The sequence below is a fragment of the Anser cygnoides genome, chromosome 1 (assembly GCF_040182565.1).
Source record: "Anser cygnoides isolate HZ-2024a breed goose chromosome 1, Taihu_goose_T2T_genome, whole genome shotgun sequence".
Lineage (NCBI taxonomy): Eukaryota > Metazoa > Chordata > Aves > Anseriformes > Anatidae > Anser > Anser cygnoides.
In genome coordinates this window covers 22,216,470-22,241,391 of record NC_089873.1, presented here as the reverse complement: position 1 = coordinate 22,241,391, position 24,922 = coordinate 22,216,470, and the positions used below count along the sequence as shown (strand labels likewise).

General features: G+C 41.5%; 1 protein-coding gene and 1 long non-coding RNA gene across 10 annotated transcripts in view; one reads left to right on the top strand and one right to left on the bottom strand.

Annotated features, from left to right (window-relative positions):
• PLXNB2 (plexin B2) overlaps positions 1-24,922 on the top strand; it is a 259,839-nt gene that overhangs the window by 169,735 nt on the left and 65,182 nt on the right. For 8 of the 9 annotated variants that reach the window (XM_013188354.3, XM_013188351.3, XM_013188352.3 and 5 more), the window contains 6 exons: positions 10,917-12,027; positions 13,713-13,895; positions 14,885-15,007; positions 18,825-18,925; positions 21,063-21,189; positions 23,015-23,165. In XM_013188354.3, the coding sequence (XP_013043808.3) occupies positions 10,917-12,027; positions 13,713-13,895; positions 14,885-15,007; positions 18,825-18,925; positions 21,063-21,189; positions 23,015-23,165 (1,796 nt within the window). Of the gene's footprint in view, positions 1-5,639; positions 5,687-10,916; positions 12,028-13,712; positions 13,896-14,884; positions 15,008-18,824; positions 18,926-21,062; positions 21,190-23,014; positions 23,166-24,922 lie in introns of those variants that run through there. The other variant, XM_066990553.1, reaches the window with a different exon arrangement.
• LOC136789758 (uncharacterized) lies at positions 199-2,518 on the bottom strand. Its single transcript, XR_010828687.1, has 3 exons — positions 900-2,518; positions 619-762; positions 199-315 (listed from the first exon to the last, which is right to left on the bottom strand). It is a non-coding gene; the product is annotated as an uncharacterized lncRNA (long non-coding RNA).

Genomic DNA, 24,922 nt, shown 5'->3' with positions numbered 1-24,922 from the left:
TGCTCCGGGAGATGAAATCGTGTCGGACAATTCTGAAGCTAGGAAAAACACATTTTTATGACTGTGTTATGCATCCATAAAAAGGGGATTTTATAATGGTACTGCTGACAGGCCATTAAATAGACAGGCACAGGAAGGTGCTGCTGTCAGGTCCGTGCAAGCTACTGGTTAACTGGCTATATAAATTTAGAGCAAAATGTAATGAATAGAAACATGGAAGAAGTGCGCGCGGTGTCTGTCTGGGCAGATTGGATCCATGCAAGCCGGTGCTGTTCTGTTAGACCCAGGGATGCTCCAGTCACTTATCTGAGCCTCCTTTGTTTAAAAAAGAAAGAGGAAAAAAAAAGGTAGGAAAAGGTAAATACAAGTCAAAATGCTGCAATTCTCTTTTGTCTTTTCTCGCCTGCGGCAGCAGACAACCAATACAGATAAATAAGCGCAATCAAATGCGACTTGGATGCACCCAGCCTGCTCTCTATTTGTAAGCATCGGGTACTTAACCCTTTATACTGCACGTGGTATTTATTTTAGCACATTTGATTTCCTGCAAACCCTCTGTCTTGTGAATTCCTTTTCAGTCACCTTCCCAGTATGTTAAAAGCCTCTCCAAATATTTACCATGTGCCCTTTCTTGCTGCGCTTCAAATCTGCTTCTCCGAGTGGTTTGTGCCCTGTCTCCTCCCCAGGCTGGAGTGAAGGCTCAGTGTGTAAAATCAGCAGGTGTCATGAAGTTAAGTGCTTCTTGCTCCATTCTTCTTCCCTCTGAAAAAGCACAAGGAGGGAAACAGAAAATGTAGTTGAGAAACAAAAGGGATGTTCCCAAGTAAGGTTGGAAGAGAGAGAGAAAGTCAATGAGGCAGTGAAGATGTCTGAGCTCCCCATCGAGGTCTGAAAATCACCTGAGGTTCTTGTTCTTTTCTTTTCCCCCTTCTTTTTTCTTCTGCTTCTTTCTTTGTCATCAGAGACTTTCCACACAAGTATTCAAGCTGTAGTAGCAGCAGCCATAGGGGAGGAAAACTTGGAGGCTGTTCCTGAGAAGAAAAGAAAAAGGTGGGGGGAGGAGGAGCTGTAAGAAGATGTGAAAAGATGTGTAAAGGAAGAGAAATAAAAGAGCTTTTTAAAAACTGACACGAACATTAATTTGAAGGGCAGAGAAGAAAAACTTCAATCTCAGAGCAATCAAAATGAACAACACCGCTATGGACATACAAATAGTCCAAATGAGAGTTTAAAGAATTGAAAGAAAGACAAACCAGACAAAACCCTGCGATTTATCTCCAGCAGCAGAAGCCAGGAAAAGCCTCCATTCCTCAGCTATGTGTTTCTTGGCTCCTAACATTCAATAAACTTTCTATTTCGAGAATTTCACCCATCCTCCTCTGCTTGTCTCTCTTCGTGGCTTGCGCTATCAGCCGCGTGAGTGCTATATACGTCGCTGTGCTCCGTTTGGCGTGGCTCACAGCTTCCAGTTCTCGCAGAGGGTCTGGACCACCTGCCAGAATTTCCTGGATAAATCCCTGGCATGGCCAGACAACTGCATTAAAATGGAGAGTGTGGAAACCTGTTCCACCCACGTGGGAAAACAAAATCACAAGAAACAGAAACATATGGAAGTACAATGAGAGCGGGGATCGTGCAGCCAACACTGTCAAGGGAGGGGAGGGATTAGGGGAAAGGACTTGGTTGCGTAGGGCTTAGTAACTGACTTGCCATATTTGCATTTCGTAGATTGAAGGGTTTATAAATTTCTTACTGCCTTATCGTTAAAGCTTATACATGATTGTTCTATTAAGACCCATATCATAAAGAAAAATGACAGCTCTGCCTTGTGCCAATGTGCCCCTTGGCTCAGGAAGTGAGCGTGCAGCCCCGTGCAGCTGTGTCGCAGCGAGGGACGTGCTGGCTGCTTGCAGATCTGCTCTCACCACGCTGAGGTCAGCAATGGGGACGTGCTGCAGGTTGGAGCCGCCGCCGAGCTGGGACGGGGCTGAGCAATCCGGTCTGGCTGCACTGCAAATCCGGAGTGGGGTTTGCTGCTCCTGTTTGGAGGAGGAGGGCAGTGCCGGGTGGACTGCCTGCGCGTGAGCTCTCAGGCCTCGTTTGTGCAAGTTGTAGGGAAAGTAAAACTTTGCACATGCTGGCAACGTCGGCTTTTCGATTTGATTTGTGTGTGGTGCCGGATTAATGGTTAATTACGAGGGAGAACTGGTTCTGGCAAGGAAGGAGCTGGAATAGTTTGTGTTTGTTTCCACATGGTCATGCTCAGATTCCCCTGTGCTGGAAAAAAATCCGCCTCCTTTCTTGTTTCTTCCAGGGGAAGTCCGAAACCAGTCCTCGAAGATGACCTTAGCACTGAAAACAAGCAGTCCATTGTCGTAGCGGGGAGCTGGTGACACAGAGTCCTTTTACTATCAGTATAAATGCATTTTTCTCCTTGAGCCATAATACCCTTAGTGCAGGGAAAGCCAGCGAATTAAAGCTACCCCAGCGCTGTGGTGTTTCCTTCCCATGCTCTAGGCTCTCCATCATTTTCTCCTGGTTCCTCAGATAATAGAGAACAAAAAGTTTTCCCAAGTTGCAGGAGGGGTCTGGGATAGCACAGAGCTGGCATGGAGCTGGCAGTGGTGGCTGTGTGGCGCAGTCCCCGGCTCGTGTCCTTCTTCTGTGACCGCCTTGCTCAGCGATTGCTGCAGGATGCCGCTAGCCCTGGAAGCTCAGGCAACTCAGCTGCTGCGGGTATTTACACCTCGACTCATCTCTTGCCAGCATCAGGGAGAATCTAAGTGCCTGTGGGCATCTTTGGTGGTGTCCGGAGGGGCTTTGTGGTCCTGTGCCGACTGCAGGCCGATGCAGGTGTGGTGTGATCCGTAAGGCAGTTCTGGGCATCACCGGGCTTAGTGCACAATGAGGTTTGAAGAAAATAAGATAAAAACTTAAAGTTTTGTTGGCGGGAGGCCTCGCAGTTTAAAAACAAACAGCAACAAAAAGCACACCAAGAAGCAGGTCAAAGAGGGGCTTCTGTGGGTTCAGATTCCTGCCGAGTCAGCTGCTTGCTATTAACCACGTCACTCGGCTGCTTTTCTTGCAGATCAACTGCATCTTTGTAAAACTGAGAAAGCGAGGCCTCATTAAAATGGGTGCTTCATTTCTACTGAGAAAACACAAAAAAGATAGAGGGATAAATACAGAAGCCCAAACTGCAAGGGAGGTGTGGTCCGAGAAGGCCAGTTTCTGCAGTGCCGTGTAGCCTGTTCCTGCAGCATCCTCCTTTTCCTTGCATGCTCCTGACTGCATCCGTGGGACTGGAATTATATATATTATAATAATATATTATATTATATATATACAACCGTAGGATTTGAGGTGATAATATAAACACTTTTCTATGTAATAAAAAATAACAGTAATAAAAATTAGGATTTGAAGAGACCTTTCTGGCATCAGCTACCTCAGACTATTTCATACTCAGTAACTGCTGGTAGCTAATGCTACAGAAGATCTTTCCACAGTGGCTTTTCTCACTGAAATTTTTTTAAGCTACTTGACACTGTGCACTCTTGAAGATCCTTTCACTTAGAGAATTTTTAATTCTTATAAGCAGCCAAAAATGCCATAAAACAACCAAACAGACAACAACAACATAAAAAAACACCTTGGACTATGGCAGAATCCATAGTAGAAAAGATTTTCAAAATCCGAACACTGTTAGGTCTGGCTGTAATAAGCCAGGGAATTCATTAGAGTTCAGCTTGGTGTAGCAGAGCTCTGCTTCTAAGAGTTCATATAACTCTGCAAATTGTTTCTGGATCTTTGTTTGTTTGTTTGATTACCTGCTGATGTTGCAGAGACGGCACATTATTGGAATTTCTTGAGTTAGATTGCAAAATATGTAAGTATGCATTTTCTCAGTCTCATTAGCTGTTCTTAATGCTCTTTTGAGTGACTCCTAGTTGAAAAATTAAGGCTCACATTCCTCCTGCTCCCTCTCGCTCTGACTTTGGGTCTGGATCAGAATATTAAATGCTTTGGAGTTCAGATGCGTGTGGATGAAAGGTTTCGATTCAGACTACTAACAGAGTTATTAATTTAGCTTGAAGCTAATGACATAATTATTAATGCAAGTTTTGAATTCGCTAGCTGTTTGTCTTGTGTAAAGTTGTTTGACTCAACTCTTGGTGTCAAGTTTGTGCAGAGCCTGTGAGAGTCCTTGGTGGGGAGATGCTCTCCTTGTGATACAGGACCTACCATGTTGTGTTCCACAGCTGTTCATTAACACTAAAATTGAGAAACCTTTTCCACGTTGGCACAGGAAGATGTTGCGGAAGCAGGGGGCTGTCTGGTTTGCTGACTCATTTGTATATGGCAGTGCTATTTACCGAAGTTACCAGAGATGTTAGAGCTGCATGACATGTCCTGTTTAATTCCCTTGTTCCCCTCGGAGACCGTGAGACACAAGGCAGGGGACAGGTTTGGAGTTTGGAGGTTTTTTTCTGGTAATATGGCTGGAGGTACAAACTTTCAAACTCATCTTCTGACTTTGCGAGAAGCTTTATGAAGGGGATGGCCTTGTAAGTGAATGTCAAGAAAAGTCCTTAAAATTCAGTGTGGGCAGCCTTGTATAGGTCAAACTGCTCCATCCCATCAAAACTGTCCCTTTACCCTTGAGGTCCCAGCCGGCCAGGCTGTGGGATGCCTCACGATATCCCCTTAGGTCCATGGTCTCTCTAGGAGTGAGTTATCTGAGCTCTTTTTGCAAGAGCCACTGCTGATACCCCCCGGTCTCCTGAAAGATAAGAGTCTGCAGAGTGATAAAAGGATCTTCCTCCCCGTGCCCCTTTCCCAGGGGCATCATCCTGTGCACACTCTTCTGTTTTCTCGGTCACTGATGTCTTACTCTGAATCTGCTGGCACGAGCGATAAATTTGCTCCTCTGTGGGTCCCAGAGTACAGCTCGTTCTTGCCCAGCCAGATGAAGCCATGGTACAGGAAACACTGCAACCTCCCGTCTGTCTTCCTGTTGTTTTACCCAGCAATCGCAGCAAAACGCCTGCAGAATGCACAGGGGTTGAGGGCGTAATATCCATTATTTCCTTTGCAAATCCGTAACTTGCAACAGGCCTTTTAAAAGAAGACTCTTATAAATATAACTATTATACACATTAAAATAAACCTTATACTACTGAAAATTACTCCAAAAAAATGAGATTTTGTCTTCTCTAGCATACTTTTGTCTTCCACATAAGGAATAAAATCTATATTATAAATATTTTTCTGGTTTTTGCCACTTCTTCAGTTTCAGCAGGTGGGATGGTTTATCCCATACAAGGATACTCTATATATGTTAGCAGTTTGCGTTTTGAGAAGCAGTGAGAGAGAAAGAAAATGAATCCTTTTATGTTTGAGCGTCACAGGCTATCACAACTTTTAATGAAACAGATGTTGGTTTTCCATTCTCCGCAAAGTGATCTCCCACAGGTCGCCAGCCCTTGGGTCCCATCTGCTAGCAGCCGACCGTCAGCAGTGAAGGACGGCCACCCATCACAGCGATCGCTCTTCTCAGTGGTTCTACAAAAGCAGTCCTGGACTTATGCCATAGTCTATAAAAGAAGTTCTCTCTCCAGAGCCTTTCCAGCATGTTGCCTTGCTCTTAGGAAATGTGTTTGAATCCTGCAGGGTGTTTTTCCAGGTGATTCCTTTTCTGAACCAGTGAACTACATCTTTGATTGGCTTTGGGAAACAGTAACAAAAGTTGTAGCTGTGAGAGAGGATGCTCACATTTACCTAGAGTTCTCACAAAATCAGAAGCTTTGAAATCCTAACTGAAAACCTGTTCATCCCCCATCCTCACATTCTGCAATTTCTGTTCTGATTTTTTTTTTCAGCTGAAGAATGAAAGATGAATTATTTTTGTCTTGTGGAAAACCTATTTGAGGCTAACGGCAAAGTTAATTAAATGAGGGAGAAGAGAAATTTCTTTTAATTCCTCTTCTCTTTTCCCAAAGTCTCTAAGCCACTTGAGTACATCCTTTGGATTTTTATCTTTTTATGCTGCAGTTTTGGGGTCTTTTTCTCTCTGATTAGGGGAAAGCTTGCAGTGGGAACCACAGTTCTCAGCATCACTTACTCTAAAAACCCATCACATCAGTTTTGCATGCCAATCTGTTGGCAGAAGCATGTCTCTAGACCCAGCATTACAAGAAAACTTCATTTGGGCTAGATGAGGTATCAGAGTTAATTCAGGATAGTACAGTTAGCAAGGAACAACTCTGCAAAAACACCACAGAAGCTAAACCGGTGAAATTATTCCTTCACTAGAAGACTTTCTTACCTGTTGTTTTGGGATATACCATTTGCTTTAGTTGTCAGTTTTTCAGATTTCAGCCAAAACCTGGTATTCTTTCACTTCAGCTGAAATAAACGTAAGAAATGAAATAACATTAAAGTTATATTGAAGGCAGAAAAGAGGTAACGGGATGGCTGAAAAGTTGCAGGTTCAGGTATACAGGTGGAGTAGAGGAGGGAAACAACCTCCACGTGTAGGTCTGTGTGTCGCTAGTGCTAATTCTTAGGGGTATTTAGGAGAGTTGTGTGAAGTCAATTTGAAACTCGCTTTGTGCTTGTGGATTATGGATGCTCTTTACTTTCTTCATGCCTTTTGAGGAATTGACTGTTAACTTAAGGTTATTGGTCTTGCTTGAGTAGAAAGACATAAAGTTACATGCACTTAAATTAAAATTGATCCAGCTAGGAATGGGGCAGAGCGCTGGTAGCTGTGTCTTTCCTACACACTGTCACTTCATAGCACTTCTCGTGTATGAAGTGTTCTCCCGGGTGCTCTGTGTTTCCTGCACACCACTTCTGGAGTTTCATATTCCTCGTAAGCCTGTGCTTGTTTTCAGTGGGTTTCTTTTAAAGTGCTCAGTTGCTGACATCCCATTTTCCCTCTCACCAAATAATGCTTTCACCTGTCGAGTCCTGAGTGGCTGTGCAGGGGCTAGATGTTACCCACACGTTCTTTTTAATTAAAATAGACCTTCTATAATATTTTTTCTACTACCATCTATTACTTCCATTTTCATAGAAAGCACTTTCAGTTGTCTGTAAGGGATGTGAATCAGAAGTGTGTATTTTGAGATGGGGGAAGGGTGGGGAAGGCATTGATGAAAAAGGGAGAAATCCCAAAAGGAAATGATTTTGCAATTCAAGTAATCTTGATGGCAGAGTGGTAGAGATTATGTTAGTGATATCATAGGGGGTGGGGAGCATGAAGCACGCTGGAGGCAGGACTTGGAGAGTGAAAGCAATGATGTGATCAGCTGCTCTGTTGGGCTTCTTTTATCCTGATTCTGCGAAGTGCTTAAAAGTAAATGCAAACTTTGGTCAGAGGACGTATACCAGGCTGTCACAGGATCAGGGTATGACTTTGAGTAAACCATATGAGCCCAAGTGTAATTAAAGTTATGTAAATTATCCATTGGAAATATATTTGCCATGCCGAATGTCTCAGATTCCATGCTCCAGCCTGGCTTTCTTACTTATTTTGCCTCGTGTTGCCTTGACTTGTTCATTGAAAACAGAAGCTTTTCCCAGCAGGAAACTGTTCCTAAGTATGTTTCCACAGCACCTAACTCAGTAAGGCGTCTGCGTTAAGGGCAGCCCTGGCCGGGGCAGGTGTCCTCCTGCTGCCGCTTCGCACTGCCTGAAGTTAACAGCAGGTGAGAGCAGGCGCTGCAGTCGCTTTGCTTTTCTCTTCCCCAAGTCTGGGGTTTTAGAAGTGAGTGGGGATTGAGCTCCAGATCTTTCCCGTAGCTTATTTAATTTTGGTTTTCCATTTCCTCTGATGAAGGGGGGGGAAAAAATGAAACCCATGCAGACCGTGAAGAACTGTTGCCTTGCGTGGAGGTCTGAGATAATCTCGTTGTGTTTGACGTGACGCCAGGGCGACAGGGAGTGAATGCCAAAAAAAAAAAAAAAGGGCAGAATTAATGGAGAATGCATGTAGCTCTGAATAATTTAAGCCGAAATTTTGATTTTAGTGCCTTATAGGATTTGTTTGCCGGGCATCGCAAACGATATTTTCTTCTAATATTTTTAATGGGATTTAAATGTCATTGACCTAGGTGGAGATCCTAATGAAGATCATTAATTTCTTGATGATACTCGCTCTGTAGACCCAAATGAAATTGGAATGGTCTTCTGCTGGCTAGTGTCTGGAATCTGATTAGTAAGAGACTGTCCTTGTCATTCATATTTTAAATCTGAAGTAAACAAGGCAGAAAATAGTAGGGAAGAAGTGTTAGCCATTTTTGTACAGGGAGATGAATTACTCCTAGAAGTATCTTTCTCTCTCTCTCTCTTTTTTTTCTTTTTTTTCTTTTTTTTTCTTTTTTCTTTTTTTGCCTTTGTTCTCCTTTTAGGAAAAAGGCAAGTGCACTGCAAGTGCTGCCTCTGTGTCATTAGCTGGGTGCCATGAGTGGACAAAACATGGCAGAAGAGAGAGATCCAGATTAATGACTGCTGTTAAACAATCCGTTTGTAATAACTGCATTACAATTCAGTACCTGCAGTACAATTAGAATTAAAGAGATGCATTCTGCTCTTTCGTTACATTTTTTTAATCCACTGAAATACATAGACATGAGGGTGAACCAAGCCCAGAATTTAAGGTACAGTAAATTACTATCCATTCATTTGAGGCATATTTTATAAGCAGAGCTATTTATGGCTTTTTGATTGCGATCAGTGATGACAATAATTACCTTGTGGGAAAAACATGAACAAATGAATCTGATTTTTTTTTGCATTTGATCCTTGCACAACAGATAGTGGAATGATAAAATTGTTGTGAAACAACATTGACGCAGTGTGTCAAGCTGTTTTTTTTATTATTATTATTTCATTGCAGATAAATGTCAGGGACAATGTTTGAAACTAGCTGACATGCATTATGACATACCATTTAGCTGCGGAGACATGAGCTGGGGCCAAAGCTTGTTTGGAAAATTGAGGTCCTTGGGAGCAGTAAGAAATAGGAGTTTCTTACAAATAATAGCAGAATTCATTCTGAGCTTCTTAGAGCAGGTCTAAGGTTGTTGCAGAGAAGTCCAAGACTTCATTACCTTGTAAGGCGTGTGCTGAAGTCTGTGTGTCTCAAGAACGGTGTATAATTCATAGGCTTTTCCTGGTCACTGTCATATGAGGTCAACCTATCATTAGAAGTTGGACTTGTGCTGTTGGTAATGTGCCGGCTCTTCTTTGACCCCTTTTTGCAGTTAACTATTCAGTCTGGTATGTGATAAGAGCTCTAGCAAAGTAAGATTGAAGTTAGCCTGTTATTTTGTCATTATTATTATCCTGAGCTACATTTAGTAGGTTTTGGGGTGTTAGAAGTGAGAAGCACTGTACTCTTAGAAAAGTTGATCTCACCATTATATGCACATTTTCTTCACAGAGGAGCAAAACGCAGTCAGCGCCAGAAGGCAGGGTGGTTCGTGATGCCAGGGTGATTTGGGGACCTGGCAGATGCCTTGTTCTCAAAACAAAAGTTCCTCCCTCCCTGCTCAAACATTTGCAGCCCAGTTATTTATGATTAACATCCCACTATGGTCTGTTGCTGCTGCCAAAACAGAAGTTGTAGCTGGCACAGGAGGGTGGTTCCTTCATTGTTATTTTTATTGGTGTTTTTTTTCCTCTCAGTTCCTTGTTTTGGCATTTTCGGCTATTTTCCTCCTCCTAGCAGACTTTCCTCTGCTAGGTTTTTTTTTTTTTAATGTTTCTCTTCTCTTTTGTGGGGTTTTATTTTTTCAGGTCTATTCACAGTTCCAAATATGTTCAGATTTAACTTTATATTCCATGTAATTTTACAAGTTCCTTCCTCATCAGACTATGGTGTCTCATGACTTTGAAAATAAACATACTGTGGATTATACTTGTTTTTCAGTATTTCCTTCAAATGCTATTTATCTTTCCCCCAAAACATCTGTGTGTCCAAGCCTTCTGTTTTATGCTCTCAGAACGAAACACTTGCAGAAAACATAGAAAAAATGTTCAGTGCTTAGGAAGCCAGTTTGGACTTGCCTGCTCATTTAGCTCTTGAGGTTAAAATTAGGCCCCTTCTTAGAAGTCTCAGAAAGTCCTCGTTTAATTGCAAACAGCCAGACAATATTCTTTGGAAGGAGAAATTGGGAGATGGGGGTAGATGGGGGACACACACACATAAAAGTATCTTAAACATATAAAACTCTAAGTGATGTTCTTAAGACAGATTTAAAACCATTAAGTTGCAGTGCTAAAGTGAATTGAAGTGTTGGACTGTAATGTATACCAGCAATCAAAGGCAATGTTACATACGATGGGCTCTACCAACTTCCAGCTTTACACTGGCGAAGGATTAGTGTAACACCTTCTCAAAGAGCATCAACAGATGGATCCAGACTTACTTGTAGTCAGTGGAAGGACTTTTTCCTTCATCATGAAAGTCCTGCAACACCAAATGTCTCAGCCTCTTGTATGTAAAGTCTTCCACTCTACCTGAAACACTAGGGTCATCCAGCTTATTTTTAAAATCTCAGTAATCAACAATACTCACATTATGAAATGGGAAAGCACTATCACTTCTTGGCATGTTGTTTCAAATTGTCTATTGACCTCATTGTGCTTTAGCAGAGAATTGATTATCTAATTGGTTGTATGATAATCACTTAGACATATGACCTTATTTCATCCTTCCCCAACATACTAAATTGCTAGGCAATTAACAAGATTTGAGGCTTTCCATAATCTTTATGACGTCTACATATGCATAAGGATGAGTGTATTTGTCTGAAATCATTAAAGAAAAAAACCTTCACATTGGTGAATTTCATGTACATTTTATTTTTCAGTTTTAATGGTTTTGTTTTCTTTTCCTTTTTTAGGTATTACATAGAAATGGCTTTATGGATCTGGACACTGAGCATTTTGAGCTGCTTTTCTGTCACCTTTTCCAGAAATGAGGAACTGCATTTTTTTCAGAGTACCACAGAGCTAAATCACCTAACAGTGGACAATGACACTGGGATAGTCTATTTGGGAGTGGTAAATGCTCTGTATCAGCTCACAGAAAAACTGACTAAAATCAATCATGTAGAAACAGGTCCAAGAAAGGACAACAAAAAGTGCACACCTCCCATTGATGAAAATCAATGTAAAGAAGCAGTACTGACTGACAATTACAACAAATTATTGTTGCTGGACAAGGCAGATAAAACAATTGTGGTGTGTGGAAGCCTTTTTAAGGGAATTTGTGCCATCAGGGATTTAGAAGATATTACCAATGTTAAGTATTATGTGGACAGTAGTGGGGAGAAGTCCTTTGTAGCAAGCAACGACGAGAACGTATCAACAGTGGGATTGATCACTTCCTTGAACAATGACCGAGTGCTGTTTGTTGGGAAGGGGAATGGACCAAATGACAATGGGATAATAATTAGCACTCGGCAGCTCTACAGCAGAGATGGGAAAGACATTTTTGAAATGTATACAGACTCTGCAGCTGTTAAGTCAGCATATCATTCATCAAGCACACAACAATTTGTCACAGTCTTTGAGGATAAAAATTATGTTTATTTTATTTTTAATCAGCAAGAGAAACAGCCTGTCAATAACCGCACACTAATTGCACGTCTGTGCAAAGATGATGCCCACTATTACTCCTACTTTGAAATGGACTTGGGTTGCAAAGATGATGATGGTGCCTACGATCACTGTCATGCTGCTTACGTCACTAGCCCAGGAGAAGAGCTGGCTGAGAGCATGGCTCGGCAAAGACAAACTACGGATTCTCCCTCAGATGACAAAGTTCTTGTTGCACTCTTCAGCAAAGTAAACAAAGATAACGGCTCTCCAAAATCTGCCATGTGTGTGTTTTCTTTGAGGCACATCAATGAGAAAATGGAGAAGAACCGGAATGATTGCTACACTAATAAGAATACCAGCATGTTTTACAAACTCTTTGCAGTAGAAAACCCATGTGGATCACATGGACTGGTAATATCAGCATCAATGTTAGAATCTGTGATAGGAATAGTGGAAATTATATAACTGTATGTTTTTTAGGTGGCTTTGAGTTAAAGTCTAATGAGATCAGGTGCCGGAAAATCAATAGCCGGATTCACTACAGAAATGGAATGTGGTTGGGGTTGTTGTGGAACAAGTCAAGCAAGAAGTGGCAAGAGAGTTATAATTTGGAGTCTTTTAAAAAAGAGTTGATGTCTTCTAAAAGATGAATATTATTTGGTTTCATTAATGCATTTATTTTTAAATGTTCCTTCTGGTATGGAAATTACTGAGTCATATGCAGTGATTTGTTATGCCCATGATCAGCTTCCAGACTGGCAATTCTGGTCACAGCCAACATATTTATAATGTTTTTAAATAGTATTATTAATCCTGTAAGTGATATCTGGAGCTCAATATTGTTTCTTACTTGGATATGAATTTTCAGATAATTGGAAATATGCATGTTTCTTATATTTAGGTGGGTTTCGTATGTTTCTCTGGCTCAGAATACACCGATAGCATTATGGCCACCTTCCATTTCTTTTCATGGCTTGTCATTATCTTGGATACGAGGGTTGTGGAGGGCACTGTTACACCTCTCAAGATACTGAAAGATACTGATCTTCATTTTATGACTATGACTTTAAGAGGCAATTTTCAGCATCTCAGTTGACTTTATGATGTTTTTGCCCATACCACTCAACTTGTTTCCAAGCCCCACTTGTGCATGCCATTTGTTACTGCAGCCAACCCTAAAGTGGGTTGAGGGATTGAATCACCGTAAAAATAATTCAGCCAACTCTTAGAAAGATGTCTTAATTCCCCAACCTGAATATGTTACACACTTAAATAAGCAGTTGCTTAAGAAGTGGTGTGCTACAGCCCAGGGGTAGGAGCGAACAGCTGAAGGGATGGGGCATGGGAATACTGGGTCAGTACTGGTATTGACCCAGAATCCTTTATCTCATGAAACCACAGCCCCTTCCACACAGTAGGCCTCTAACACTGATAAGAAACCAAACCAACACTATTTGCCTCCAAACTCCAGTATTTTTCGCTGCAGTACCCTGCACTTGAGGTGGGCATCAAATATAGAAATTGTGAATGTGACAAGTGGAGTGGCCCTGGCTTCCAGCAAGAAGGAGTTGTGAATTTCTGGTCAGAAAGAGTCTCATTACCAAATGTAGCAGCAAAGGCAAGGTGTGGATGAACTTCCTTCTGGTAGATCTTCCTGCAGTTTGGGATTAAAGCATATCGAAAAGGGAATGTGTTGAAAGTTCATGAGATGGTTGCCGGTGGACTGCTTTTCCATGGAGAACAGCAAATTAAAAAACAAAACAGCATGAAAACAGTCTTCCAAACAAAATCAGTCAACCTGATCTATATGACATGCTAATTAAACAAAGTGGTTACTTTTTAATCTGTGCTTCTACAATGAAAGAGAAACAAAAAAATTCTCCCTCCATGCCTCCTGGAAAGCAAAAGCATTGAAGCGGTTTGCAATTAGCAGGCTGCTTGTTGGCTTGGGTAAAATGGCCAGGCAATCCATTTCTCTTTCTGCTCTTCTATGTCTGAGGGGTATTATATTGTGGTAATAGGGTTGCACTTCATTCTTAGCTAGGAATTAGTGATCTGAATGTTTAACATCCTTCTGTATTGCTATTCCTTATTAGAATGCAAGCAAAAATTTCCCCTGTGGCTCTGAACACTTACCGTACCTTTTGGGAAGTAAAAATGGTGTTGTAGAGAAGCCGGTGTTACAAAAAGAAGGGATGAATCTCACGGCTGTTACTGTGACTGTGGAGAATGGGCACACCGTGGCGTTTCTGGGAACTTCAGATGGAAAAATTCTTAAGGTAACAAATCTGATTAAAAAAATTAGAGCATGTTGAAAAGGTTGCAAATTGTACTGATAACATGCTTATGTTCTAAAAGTAAATGTGATTTATAAGATCACGTATCAGGAGCAAATTCTCTCGGCACTTGGTATTTTTACTTTCAAACACAAAAAAGAAAAAAAAAAACAGGTCATTTCTTGCGTACCTCCACTTTCCAACACACAGCTGGAATTAGCATTGCCTGGATAACACTTTTCCCAAAGGTTTAGATATCTACTGGGAGCCCTATATTCATAGCCTTAGGTAATCTAACAGCTGCTCTGGCCTTATCTCTGTTCAAGCCCGTGCTAGTTTAAGAGCAACTTTTCATTTTGCAATCATTCTGGCCATTCAGTGAATAGAATATAGACCATAGAATCGCAGAATGGTTTGGGTTGGAAGGGACCTTAAAGACCACGCAGTTCCAACCCCCTGCCTTGGGCAGGGACACCTCCCACCAGACCAGGTTGCTCAAAGACACAATATAAAGCTAAAGTTGGAGCTCTGGTAAATTCTGACTGTGGGGCTTGTGGTTCAAGGGTCTCTGTGTCTGCAGAGTTAAAATATCAGGACTGTTACACCGTGCATGTCATTTTGTTGAAGGGAAGTGATGGCCGTGTGCTACTCTGCGGTGTGAAATTTGAAGCTGATACAATTGGTTATTGTAAGGGAGGTCAGCAAATTTGAACACTTTAAAGTGCAGAGGCTCCAAGTCGAGAATTTGAATTTTACAGCACTCAAATAAATCTTATTTCCAAAAAAATCAATGCAAATACTAGCTATTGTGAGCAGTGAGCAATTTCTTTTCCATTACTTTTCTGCTGTACTTGCTGCTTTTGATGCTAAATACTTCAAATTGAAATGTTTTCTCCGATATGGATTTGTGAACTTGAGTAAACACAGCATTTTCAATAATGATAATTGAAAAAAGAGCAACCTTTACCACCTTTCTTTCTTCCATGAAACAGGTGTTCCTGTCATCCACTGCAACTGAGTACAGCTCTCTTACTATAGAACTAAATAAACCCATAAAGAACGACCTGGTTCTTGACAAAACCCAAGAAAATCTATATGTGATGACCACAGACAAGGTAACGTATCCCTCTCTTTTTAAGGACCAGGTTCAGTTTAACCTTCTCTGTGACTTTACCTGAGATTGGAATTTCTCTCATTCCTGGAAACCACCCTAAGTCAGTGGGGCTGCCCCCGCCCTGTGTTTGTGCGTGCACCTTTACAGGCAGAAGGAAAGCAGAATATTACAAGTAACTGAAAGTGCTGCTGGGGGTAGGAGGTGGATGAAAATACCTTTTACCAGCTTCAGCACCCCCTTCTCCCTCCAGCAGAGGTGAGCAGAAGGTCTGTAGATGCCTGTAAAGCTAAGCAAAGAGGGTTCCTTCATCTTTTCAGTGTTGCCAGTTCTTCTGGCATCAAGGTCTCTCCAAAAATGAAGACCTTCCTCGAGTCCAGGCTAATGGGCTTAATTGCTTGACTGTCCCTTGGTTTTATCCTTAATGCTCAGAGATTGGGAATGGGAGGTGAGTTCCCCTCTGAAGCTCTCTCACAGGGTCTGTAAGAAGGATGAAGTTATGATGTTTGGCACCAGAACATCGCAGGGTCAGGCAGCTGCATGTCAGGGAGGATGCTCAAGCTGCCATCGGGCCTTTGCAAGAGCATTTCGGGATTTGGGATGCTGGTGGCTGACGTAATAGCATTTACACATCTGTAAAGCTGCCAAGGGTTTTCATGAGTCTTGCTGTCAAAAACTAAGAAGCAATGGAAAGAATTACAGTGCTGGGAAACACCCTTGTATGCTGGTGCAGCAGGAAAGGTCAGACTTCGCTCTGAAAGGAACAGGCAGTCTCTTCTCAGTTCCCCTTCTCTCAGCTGGCACAATGGAGACTTGTAAAGGAAAAAAGAAAGCAGAAAGGAAAGGAGGAGAAGAGAAAGATGCCAGACTTCTGGCTGTAACCTGCTCCTGACACTTCCCTCTGCAGTCGCTGGAGCTGCCAGGCTCACACACATGGACCAGCAGCTCTCTGGGACAGGGTGGGTGACAGACAAACTGCCACTGTTCGCAGCACCGACAGGGACGCTGGGTGGGACACGGGAAACGTGCTGGTCCCAGTAGCAAGGAGGGAACGATGATGACTGTGAAAGTGGAGTATTAGGGAAGGTGGTGAGGGAAGCATGTTCTCTTCCTGTTTTATAAAAGATTAATATAAATTTCTGCAGTGCTAATGCTGCATTCTAGCTGAAGGATTTCAGGCTGGAAGCTCCATTGGAAAACATGCCAGATAAGTGACTGATAAAACATTTAGCAATGTGACAGTGTGTGAGAGAGGTTACTGCACTTTTTTGTGGTAGTTGGTACTTCTAATTTGGCTTCTGCTCAAATTTGGAACAGAACTCCAAGCCTCAAAATTGTCTGTGTGAGGCCAGGCAGCCTGGCACCTCGTGTGGCAGGATGGCATGTTGCTTCAAAGCCCTGAGGTCCCCACCAGGCTATGCCATGAGCAGCACAAGGATGGGGGCAACCTTGAAGCAAAACAAGTTTTCTGGTGATAGTCTGCGTGAAATGGAGCATTTAGGAAGGTCCCTAATAATTCTATCTCCACAAGATGTTTAAATTCAGAAAGCAGCAAATTTCTGCCAAAGAAGGTATTTCAGTTTAATTTTTTCCAGGCAGCTCCCATAGACACATCCGTTTCTAGATAATGGGAATAATAGTTTTCTTTTACAAAACCTGTTCAGCTTAAATATGAATAGCTAAACTTGGGAGCTCTGTCACGGCATTACATTACTGTCATCTCCACGAGTTAATTACAATTAGCAGTCCCACCCACTTTTAGAGTCAGATAGATGAAAGGAGAATGGAGGCCTTCGTAGCTGGAAGAAATGAAGTGACAGCAGCGAGGGGAGAGGAATAAATGCTGAAACACACACTGCTGTTTTCAGAACAGCTGTGAGTTGTGGGAAGAGATGTACCAGAACCCTGCCCTGGGAGTTATTTAAAAGAAGGTAAACACTGAAGGGCACGATAGCTGCACTGATCTGCACGCGTAATGCTGACCTGCCTGGCAGATGCAGCACTAGCCTCACAAGTGATGTTGTGATGGGTGATAACTTGAAGCAGCCTTCAAAGAGGAATCAAATGGAGAGAAAATATGGGGAGGAATGATACAGAGGTTAAGAATCGTAGTGAGAAGTCAGCGCTTGCTTTCCTGTTTCACTTTTCCTCCCCCTCTCCTTACAGCATCGATAGCAGTGGGTGGCTTGGAGCAGATGCCTTCAAAAGTCAGCCCACTCCTCCCAGAGTTGGGGCAGGCATCAGGAGGAGCCCCTTGAGGCTGGAAAGGACCACACCACCCTTGCCGTACTCACTGTAGCTCATTAAAATAAACAGAAGTGGTAGGATCCCAAATTCCTTCTGATACATCCCATATCAGGAGTAAAACTGAAGCCTGTGACAGTCACTATTCTCACCAGCTTCTCTGCTTGTTTTAGCTTTTGCCACTCTCTCTGGCTAAGACCTACTATTAGAAAATCTCTAAAATTAGTTTCTCTTCATTTTGAAGATGACCGTAAGCTGAGCTGCTATTCTTTAAAATCCATTCAGTTTACATAAAACTTGCAGAGACGGCAAGGGGCTTGTTTCTGCCTGCCAGAATTATGAAACAAACACTTTGTCATAAAAAAGCCATTCACTGGATATTAAGTTACTCACAAGAGTGGTGTTGGTTGGTGAAGCAGTGTGCCAGTAGCTCAGCTCCAGTTACATAGCAACCTGAAAAGTACTAAAAAAGATAAGCCTAAGTAGTAGTAAATGCACAAAAACTACCAAATGTTGACATTTTCCTTAACTGAGTCAGGCTGAGCTCTCTTAATGTGAAAGAAGGCCAAATTCAGACTTTCAAAGTAGCTTTGTAGCTGCCAGTAGTAGGTTTAAATGAGAGGATTAGGTAGCAGAAACAAAGCTTACATCTTGTAGTAAGCTTTCTGCACTCTCCACAAGTGAAGTATAGTCACGGGCAGCACTGGGAAGAGGTATGTCCCCTTGCCCTCTTGCACAATTCAGCAGCACAATTAAAAGGGATGATAATGTGCCAACTCATTTTTCTGGGCACCAAAGAAAGACCAAATTGTTTATTCTCACCCCCGGAGGAAATCAAAACCAGAAGCCATGTATTTACTGGGGGACTGAGACCTGACGATGCTGCTTCCTGACATAATTATTTCCATTTTCTGTTGTAAATCTATTGCACAGCAGAAGGGCTATGCATGGAAAAGTGCAGTAACCCTGAGCACCCAGGCTCTCTGAGGCTTTCAAACTTTCTGAAATGCCTTCTGGCTAAAAGTACCACTTACAGTTACATTTCCAAATGATTTCATCATCATGCTAATGACAGGAAGGGGAGGATATTCTATTTTAAAATGATCTAGCCAGTATCAAGTTAGCCTTTAGAAGGTATATGTCCTGCTGTAGCTGTTTCTTGAATTGGAAGAGCTGTTCATGCAGTTTCTGTTCCGCAGCAGCTGCTGTAATGCAGGTTTCTAGAAGTACTTTAACCTGCAGGAGGTGAATAGCTCAGGTTTTTAAGACTTTCTCATTTTTCTTGGTTATGGCAATGACCTATGTTACTTTGAAGAGAGATTAGAGAATATTGGACTGAGAAAGAGAAGGAAAAGTGTGTAAATTTAAACTTCAATAAGTCATGATGGGCGGGATAACCAGGCTCCATTTTTGTATGGATTTTGTTAAAAATCAAACTGCACTCTGATCACAGTAACACTGGATCAAGCCTTCCACTGGCACAGGCAACAACGTTGTACAACCCTGTCCGTAAGTTTTTCAGCCTCCATGTGCCTTCTTCAGATACGTTACAGTTTGTCTTGCTTTTGTCTCTCTAGGTGCATCTCCTTCCTGTACAGGACTGCCTCAAATACTCAGACTGCGAGAAGTGTATGCAGGCAAGGGACCCGTACTGTGGCTGGTGTGTGAGAGAAGGCAGGTGAGTCCTGCAGGTGTTCTTCGGGTGCAGGCAGTTGAGATGCTCAAAATGTGACCCATGCCTTGCATTATTGCTTTGCGTAGCAATTCCGTCTCTTTGTACTCAGCCTCACGGTCCTGATGGGGATTTAATTTTATCACGCAGACGTTGGTATCAATCTTCCATGCACACAAATAAGTCCCTGTTGAGTTCTGCAGATTTCATTAGTTTGGGAAAATATATACTCTTCTGCTGGTACTGAAAATCATCATACATCTTGCAACTGCAAGTTTTATGACTCTCTGAACCATCCAGTTAAATATTTTCCCAGAAAATCAGAGTGCTTCCTATTTAAAATCCTAAAAATATAGCGTTTATTTTAAGTAGAGAAGGAAAACATAAAAAAGAGCATAAAAGAAAAAATTGCTAATGTCTGAAAATAAAGAATATAGATCAAATGCTGTTTTTATATAAATGTCAGCTACTGAGACATGTAGCTACATTGAGCTCTCACCTAATTGCAGGAGAACAGAAACTGGCATTTGGCTGACTTGTCTGTAGAGGTTATCTGAATTAATATTCAAACACATGTAAACTAGAAAAAATCTGGATGTCTCTTTACACTGTGCATTGATTGGAGTGGCGAGAGGCAAGAGCGGTCTTACAGCTCTCCTTTTGACTACTAAGTTAATTAACCCCTTGGCATGAGCAGTTGGGAATTCATGATTCTAAGTACTTGCTGTTGGAACAAAGGGGCTATTTAATTATAGTATGCAGATGAATTTCAGACTTCTAGCTTCCTGCTTGAAAATGTGAACTATCACATTAAGTTACCTAACAGCCTGATGTGCAGCATAATGTAAAGCACTGCAAAGAAACTTTTGCGTTGCATACAGGTTTATGCAATATACTGTAACTCTTCAAGCCTGGGCTTCAGCTTCGGTGGATGAAACCTGGGGATTTGGAATATACAACTTGAACTCCTCCTGGGCTACTGGGAGTTGAAGGCCGTGTCATATATCATACAAAAGGCAATTTTCCCTAGATTTCCCATCAGGTTTCTGATATGACCACTGACCTCAATAACTTGAAGTATTAATGATCTTTGAGAACAGGCAAACATGAATTTTTGCATTTGGTAGTATTTCTTCTATCAGAAAAAGAAAAAGAAGTGCATAATTTCTAATGTTTTTCCTACCTGCACCAAGTTCTGTCTCGTGAAGGCATGCAGTGCTTAATTGTGTGTTTAGGGACACATTATATGAATGCAGACTTCGTACGTAAATGGTATCCTTAGGGTAGGGCAGGCAGAACTGTGCAGCAACTGTGCTGTACTGAAATCCCTGATGAGTTAATAGACTTGTGTTACAGCAGATAGAGATGCTACAGAGTTTTCTCCCAAGCATTGCACAGGATGAAAAGAATATGTATGAGATCCCCCCGACCCTTCGTCAGGCTTTTGTAGCCACATGTGCAGCTTCTGTCCTGCAGCATCTCTCATTTCAATTCTTCCTGTAGGGGAGCTGGGAAAATCTCCCAGTGCTTTTGGTAAGGCTGCACAGCCACTGTTGTCTTCCTGCAATGGCAAGGGTGCCCAGGCAGAAAGAGATCTTAACTAGTGGCAGGAGTCAATAAAACCATTCACCAGGAGAACAGCATTTCCCTGTGCACCCCCGGCAATACTTCTCTGTTGCATTTCTACCCTCATGAATCAGATGTCTTCTTACTGCTAACACATGGGTGTCATCCACTTGAACTACTGAAAAAAACAGTCTGTGCCCACTCCTCCAGGAGTTTGTTATGTATTAAAATGAAGATTAATCAGCCTAGTTTCAGAAGATGGCTCCATTCTCCTTTTGATGCTACGTAAAATATGATTGCGTGTCTATAAGTTTGAGTTGTCTAATCCTAGGTGGTGTGCAACATATACGTGTGTTTCTCCATTTGCTTTTTACATCTCAAACACAGTCAATACTTACTCCATCAATTATTCCTTCAAAAGTCCTCTGATAACAACCTGAATAGTCAATATTAAAGCAAATTCCCAGTCATCTTCTGTTGTAATTTCAGTCTCTAATCTCAGAATTGTTGCATTGTTCACAGAACTGAGTCCAGCTATAATACTGTTTTGCTTTCGTTTTTGTTCCTATTTTGTCAGGTGCACAAAGAGGGCAGACTGTGAAACAGCTGATAAGGAGAACCACTGGCTCTGGAGTCCAAGTGGCACGTGCGTTACTATCATTAGTGCAGACCCTCGAAACATGAGTCGCAGAGCCCCTGCTATGGTATGACAGGAAAATGCTTTCCCTACTTGTTCTTAAAACATGCTGATGTGACTACCAGACAAAGGAATATCTGCATTTCTTTATGCATGGTGGTGACAGGAAATACTAAGTGTTTTGGGTATCTCAGCCTTTGGTGTTTTTCACAGTGCTCTTTCTTGCCTGCTCTTCTTGTGGGTTGCAGTTGATGTTTTCTCCTAAGAAATGCTCTTTTCACCTTCTCTGTAAACCACAGTGATGCATTAGTGTGGATGACAGAGCACTTAGAGTGAATATTATGCAAGTGTTACACAATATTGTATAGCCCATAAAAGGTAATTGATAGGGGAGATTTCGTGCTGCCCTTGCATCCTCTTTCAGCTTACTTGAGCATAAACTTAAGTAAGTAGCAAAGTCATAAGCTGTTTCTTTAAAATCAGCAGTGGAATTGCCTACACAGCAAAGTTTGCTTGCATACATGGAGGAGGTAAATTCAGCATGCAAAACTGCTCTGTGGCAACAAAACTGAGTGTTTGGAGTGTGACCAAGGTGTAAGAGCTTGCTCTGATTCCAAATGGAGCATGCCAACGAAGACTGAGGACTTCCTGGTGGTGCTCAGCAAGTAAAATCAGGTTAATTTTGAGTAAAGTAACTAAATGACTTTTGATCCTTCTTAAGCAGAAAGAGATGTTAATTCAAGTTAGTTTAATTTCATTCATAAAGGATGTAAACAGCATTCTGTTAAGGCCATCTCTATGTTGAATAAAAATGCTAGTAGAATGTAAATAGCCCACTTAAAATCCACACCTCTTCTTAGTTCAGATCTTGTCAACTTGTGTTGACAAGTCTTTGGTGCCTCATATCAGAATATCAAGTAATATCAAAATATCTAAACAACAAAAACAAGCCCAACTTCAAATGAGCATCTGCATGCAACCTTCAATATTACCAGTGTCGCCTTCTTCTCGTGATTACTTTACTCACCAAAAAACATTGCAGCTCATGAGACAGTGGACCAGTTTCAGTGGAAAAAGAATGACTACTATTTCTTTTCATACAAAATGGAAAAAGTTAAACAGTATAATAAACACACCAGAAAATCACATCACATCAAGGAAGGCATCCAAAATTTCATTTCAATATTTTCCTTTTCACTTGCTAAGTTTTCCCTTTCTTGTTTTGTTTGTTTGTTTGTTTGTTTTCCTTTTAGTTTCTAACATGTACGCTGTATCGATAATTTCCTTGAAAAGGTTAAGATCTCACCATCACTCTCTCAGAAATTCTTTTTTGGTAGTAACGATAGATATCACGCTTTGTGGGTTTTTTGTTTTGTTTTGTTTTCATGTACATTCACTCTTGTGAAGACCATTTTTCTACTCAGCCCTTTCAAACTCCAGCTTTTCCAGCCTATCCAGCCTTGGTTTCGTTCTTGACTAATAACACCTACGGTTAATGTAATTTTAATTAAGTTCTTCAAGTTTTAAGTGTTAACTGCTCTGTTTACTGTTGCTTAACATGGATGCTGTGTACAAGAACAAAAAGCAGTGGGTGTATCTGTACAGACATTTTTGTCCTGATCTAGTGCACTGACAGGACAAGAGGTGTTTGTGACAGTTTAATTCAACGTAGACCCATCTGGAAAAGTGGTAGAAAGATAAGAAGAAAAGATTAGTAGTCGGGAACAAATTAAAATTGAAAAGGAGAACCATCATCTGTGGTACTAGCCAAAATATCACCTTTGGTTGGGAAAAAAAAAAAAAAACCAGCTGAAAATTCGCTGGCCATAAATCATACTGGGCCTTGGTTAATTTCTTTCAAACATTTTACCTTTTTTATACATTGCTTGCAGGTGAAACTGACTGTAAGTCCACTGCCAGCTTTGAACAGCAATGACCAGCTTTTGTGTACATTTGGTGAAACAACCCATCCTGCTCAATTAAATGAAGGGGTTATTATCTGTGGTCCACCTAAAGTAATTCCTCCAACACCAAAAGGTCAAGGTAAAGAAATTTTGCTACCTGCCATGTATAATAAAAGGAAGGAATGCAAACCCCTGTTTCCAATGTGATTCGTTTATATGAACTGCATGCACATTTTTTTCTTCTTCCAGTCCTTTGCCTCAAATAGCCTATTGTTGATCTTTGTCCAGTCAAACATTAATTTGAAAAAAAAAAAAAAAGTTTTACTCAAACCTTTTCCATTTCACAAGTTGTACCAATCTCCAGTGTTTCTACCTGGAGAAGGGGTGCTGTGTCCCAAACAAGCAAAACCCAACTACTCTAATCTTAATCTAATCACTCCATGTTGTGAAGCCAGAAGAGCAGCATATGCACAAGTTTTCTTGTCTTAGTTTTGCTCTGCTCAGCCGTAGTTCAGTGGCTTGTTTTCTGGTCCATGTCACAAGGTTGTCCTTTCTGTCATAAAACCTGCCTCCTCTACTATGTGCCCTCCAGCTTCTGTAATAGTATGACCAGTGGAAAAATATGCGATCGTATAATTAACGGCTGTATCATTGTTCTGAACCACTGATTATACACTTAAGGTCTGTTGCCAACCATAATTCTTGTGCTGTTTCCTAGATGGTGCTTTATTTGTGCCTTAAGTCCATATATCTTGATACATAAACACATGGGATAAAACCGGTGACACAGCACAGATTGTTATGTGGTCAAATTTAAACAAAAAACAAAAAAGTGTTCTTGCATCCTGTATAGAGGCAGTCCCTGTGGATAGCTTTCTTTTATGTACCAAACCTGCCCTGAAGTGTCAGAGCGGTACTTGGAAGCACTTTTTAAGACAATCTTCGATTCTCTTAAGCAGGTCAGAATCCAGTTTTAGTTGTGCAAAGAGCAATGATGTTAAAATCTCTCTTAAGTTTTAAAATAGCTGGGGTGTGTCAAGGTATCAGACTGTGCAAAGTGATAAAATAGCACTCCTTTACTTAGGGCCAATTCACATTCCCTAAATATTTTGAAAAGTAACACATAGGGAGACTAAGTTGATAAATATGACAGCTTAACTAGAAACCTGTCGGGAATGGCATTAGAGTAACCAAGTCACCTAGAAATACTACACCTCCCTGAGTTTGTCCCACAGGGATCCATCTGAAAGAATGTTCAAAAATAATGTCAAGATGTTCAGAAGCTTGGCAGACACTTCAGCAGAAGGCAGACAGTTATTAACACAGGCAGTGGTTCCTGACAGCATGTGACAAAAAGTCCAGAGCTGACCACTTACTGCTAAAAAACCCTGTTGAGTTTAGAATAACCCAAGTTGCTGGAGTCATGGCCATTCCAAAAGGAATGTGATATTTCTAGAGAAGAGGGATGCTTTTTTTCAGTCCTGTTTTTAGGAAACCCCCTGGCATTTCTACCAGTCCAGAATATTTAACGGGACCCAGTGCAGGCAAAGGTGACTTCCAGTCATGCTGCTGACGGTCTTCAAGAACCTGTTAAAGGAAAGCAGAGTTTGAAGTTGCCCAATAGCTTGTGAAATAGCTTGTCACAAGGGCTTAATGATTTCTGCAAAAGGTATTTCAAACAGCTTCACTGAGGAAAGCACCAGTTTCTAAAGATAAATTTTCCACTCTCAGCTCAGTAATGATCCAGATAAGTACATTTGTGGGGAAATTGCATATGGCAAACTGAAGATCACAAGTGACTGTAGTAACTTAGCATTGCAAGCATTGTTGGGCATTAACTGCAAGGACCCCTTGTTTCAATTCACATGACAATGACAGTTTTAATCCACAAATGAA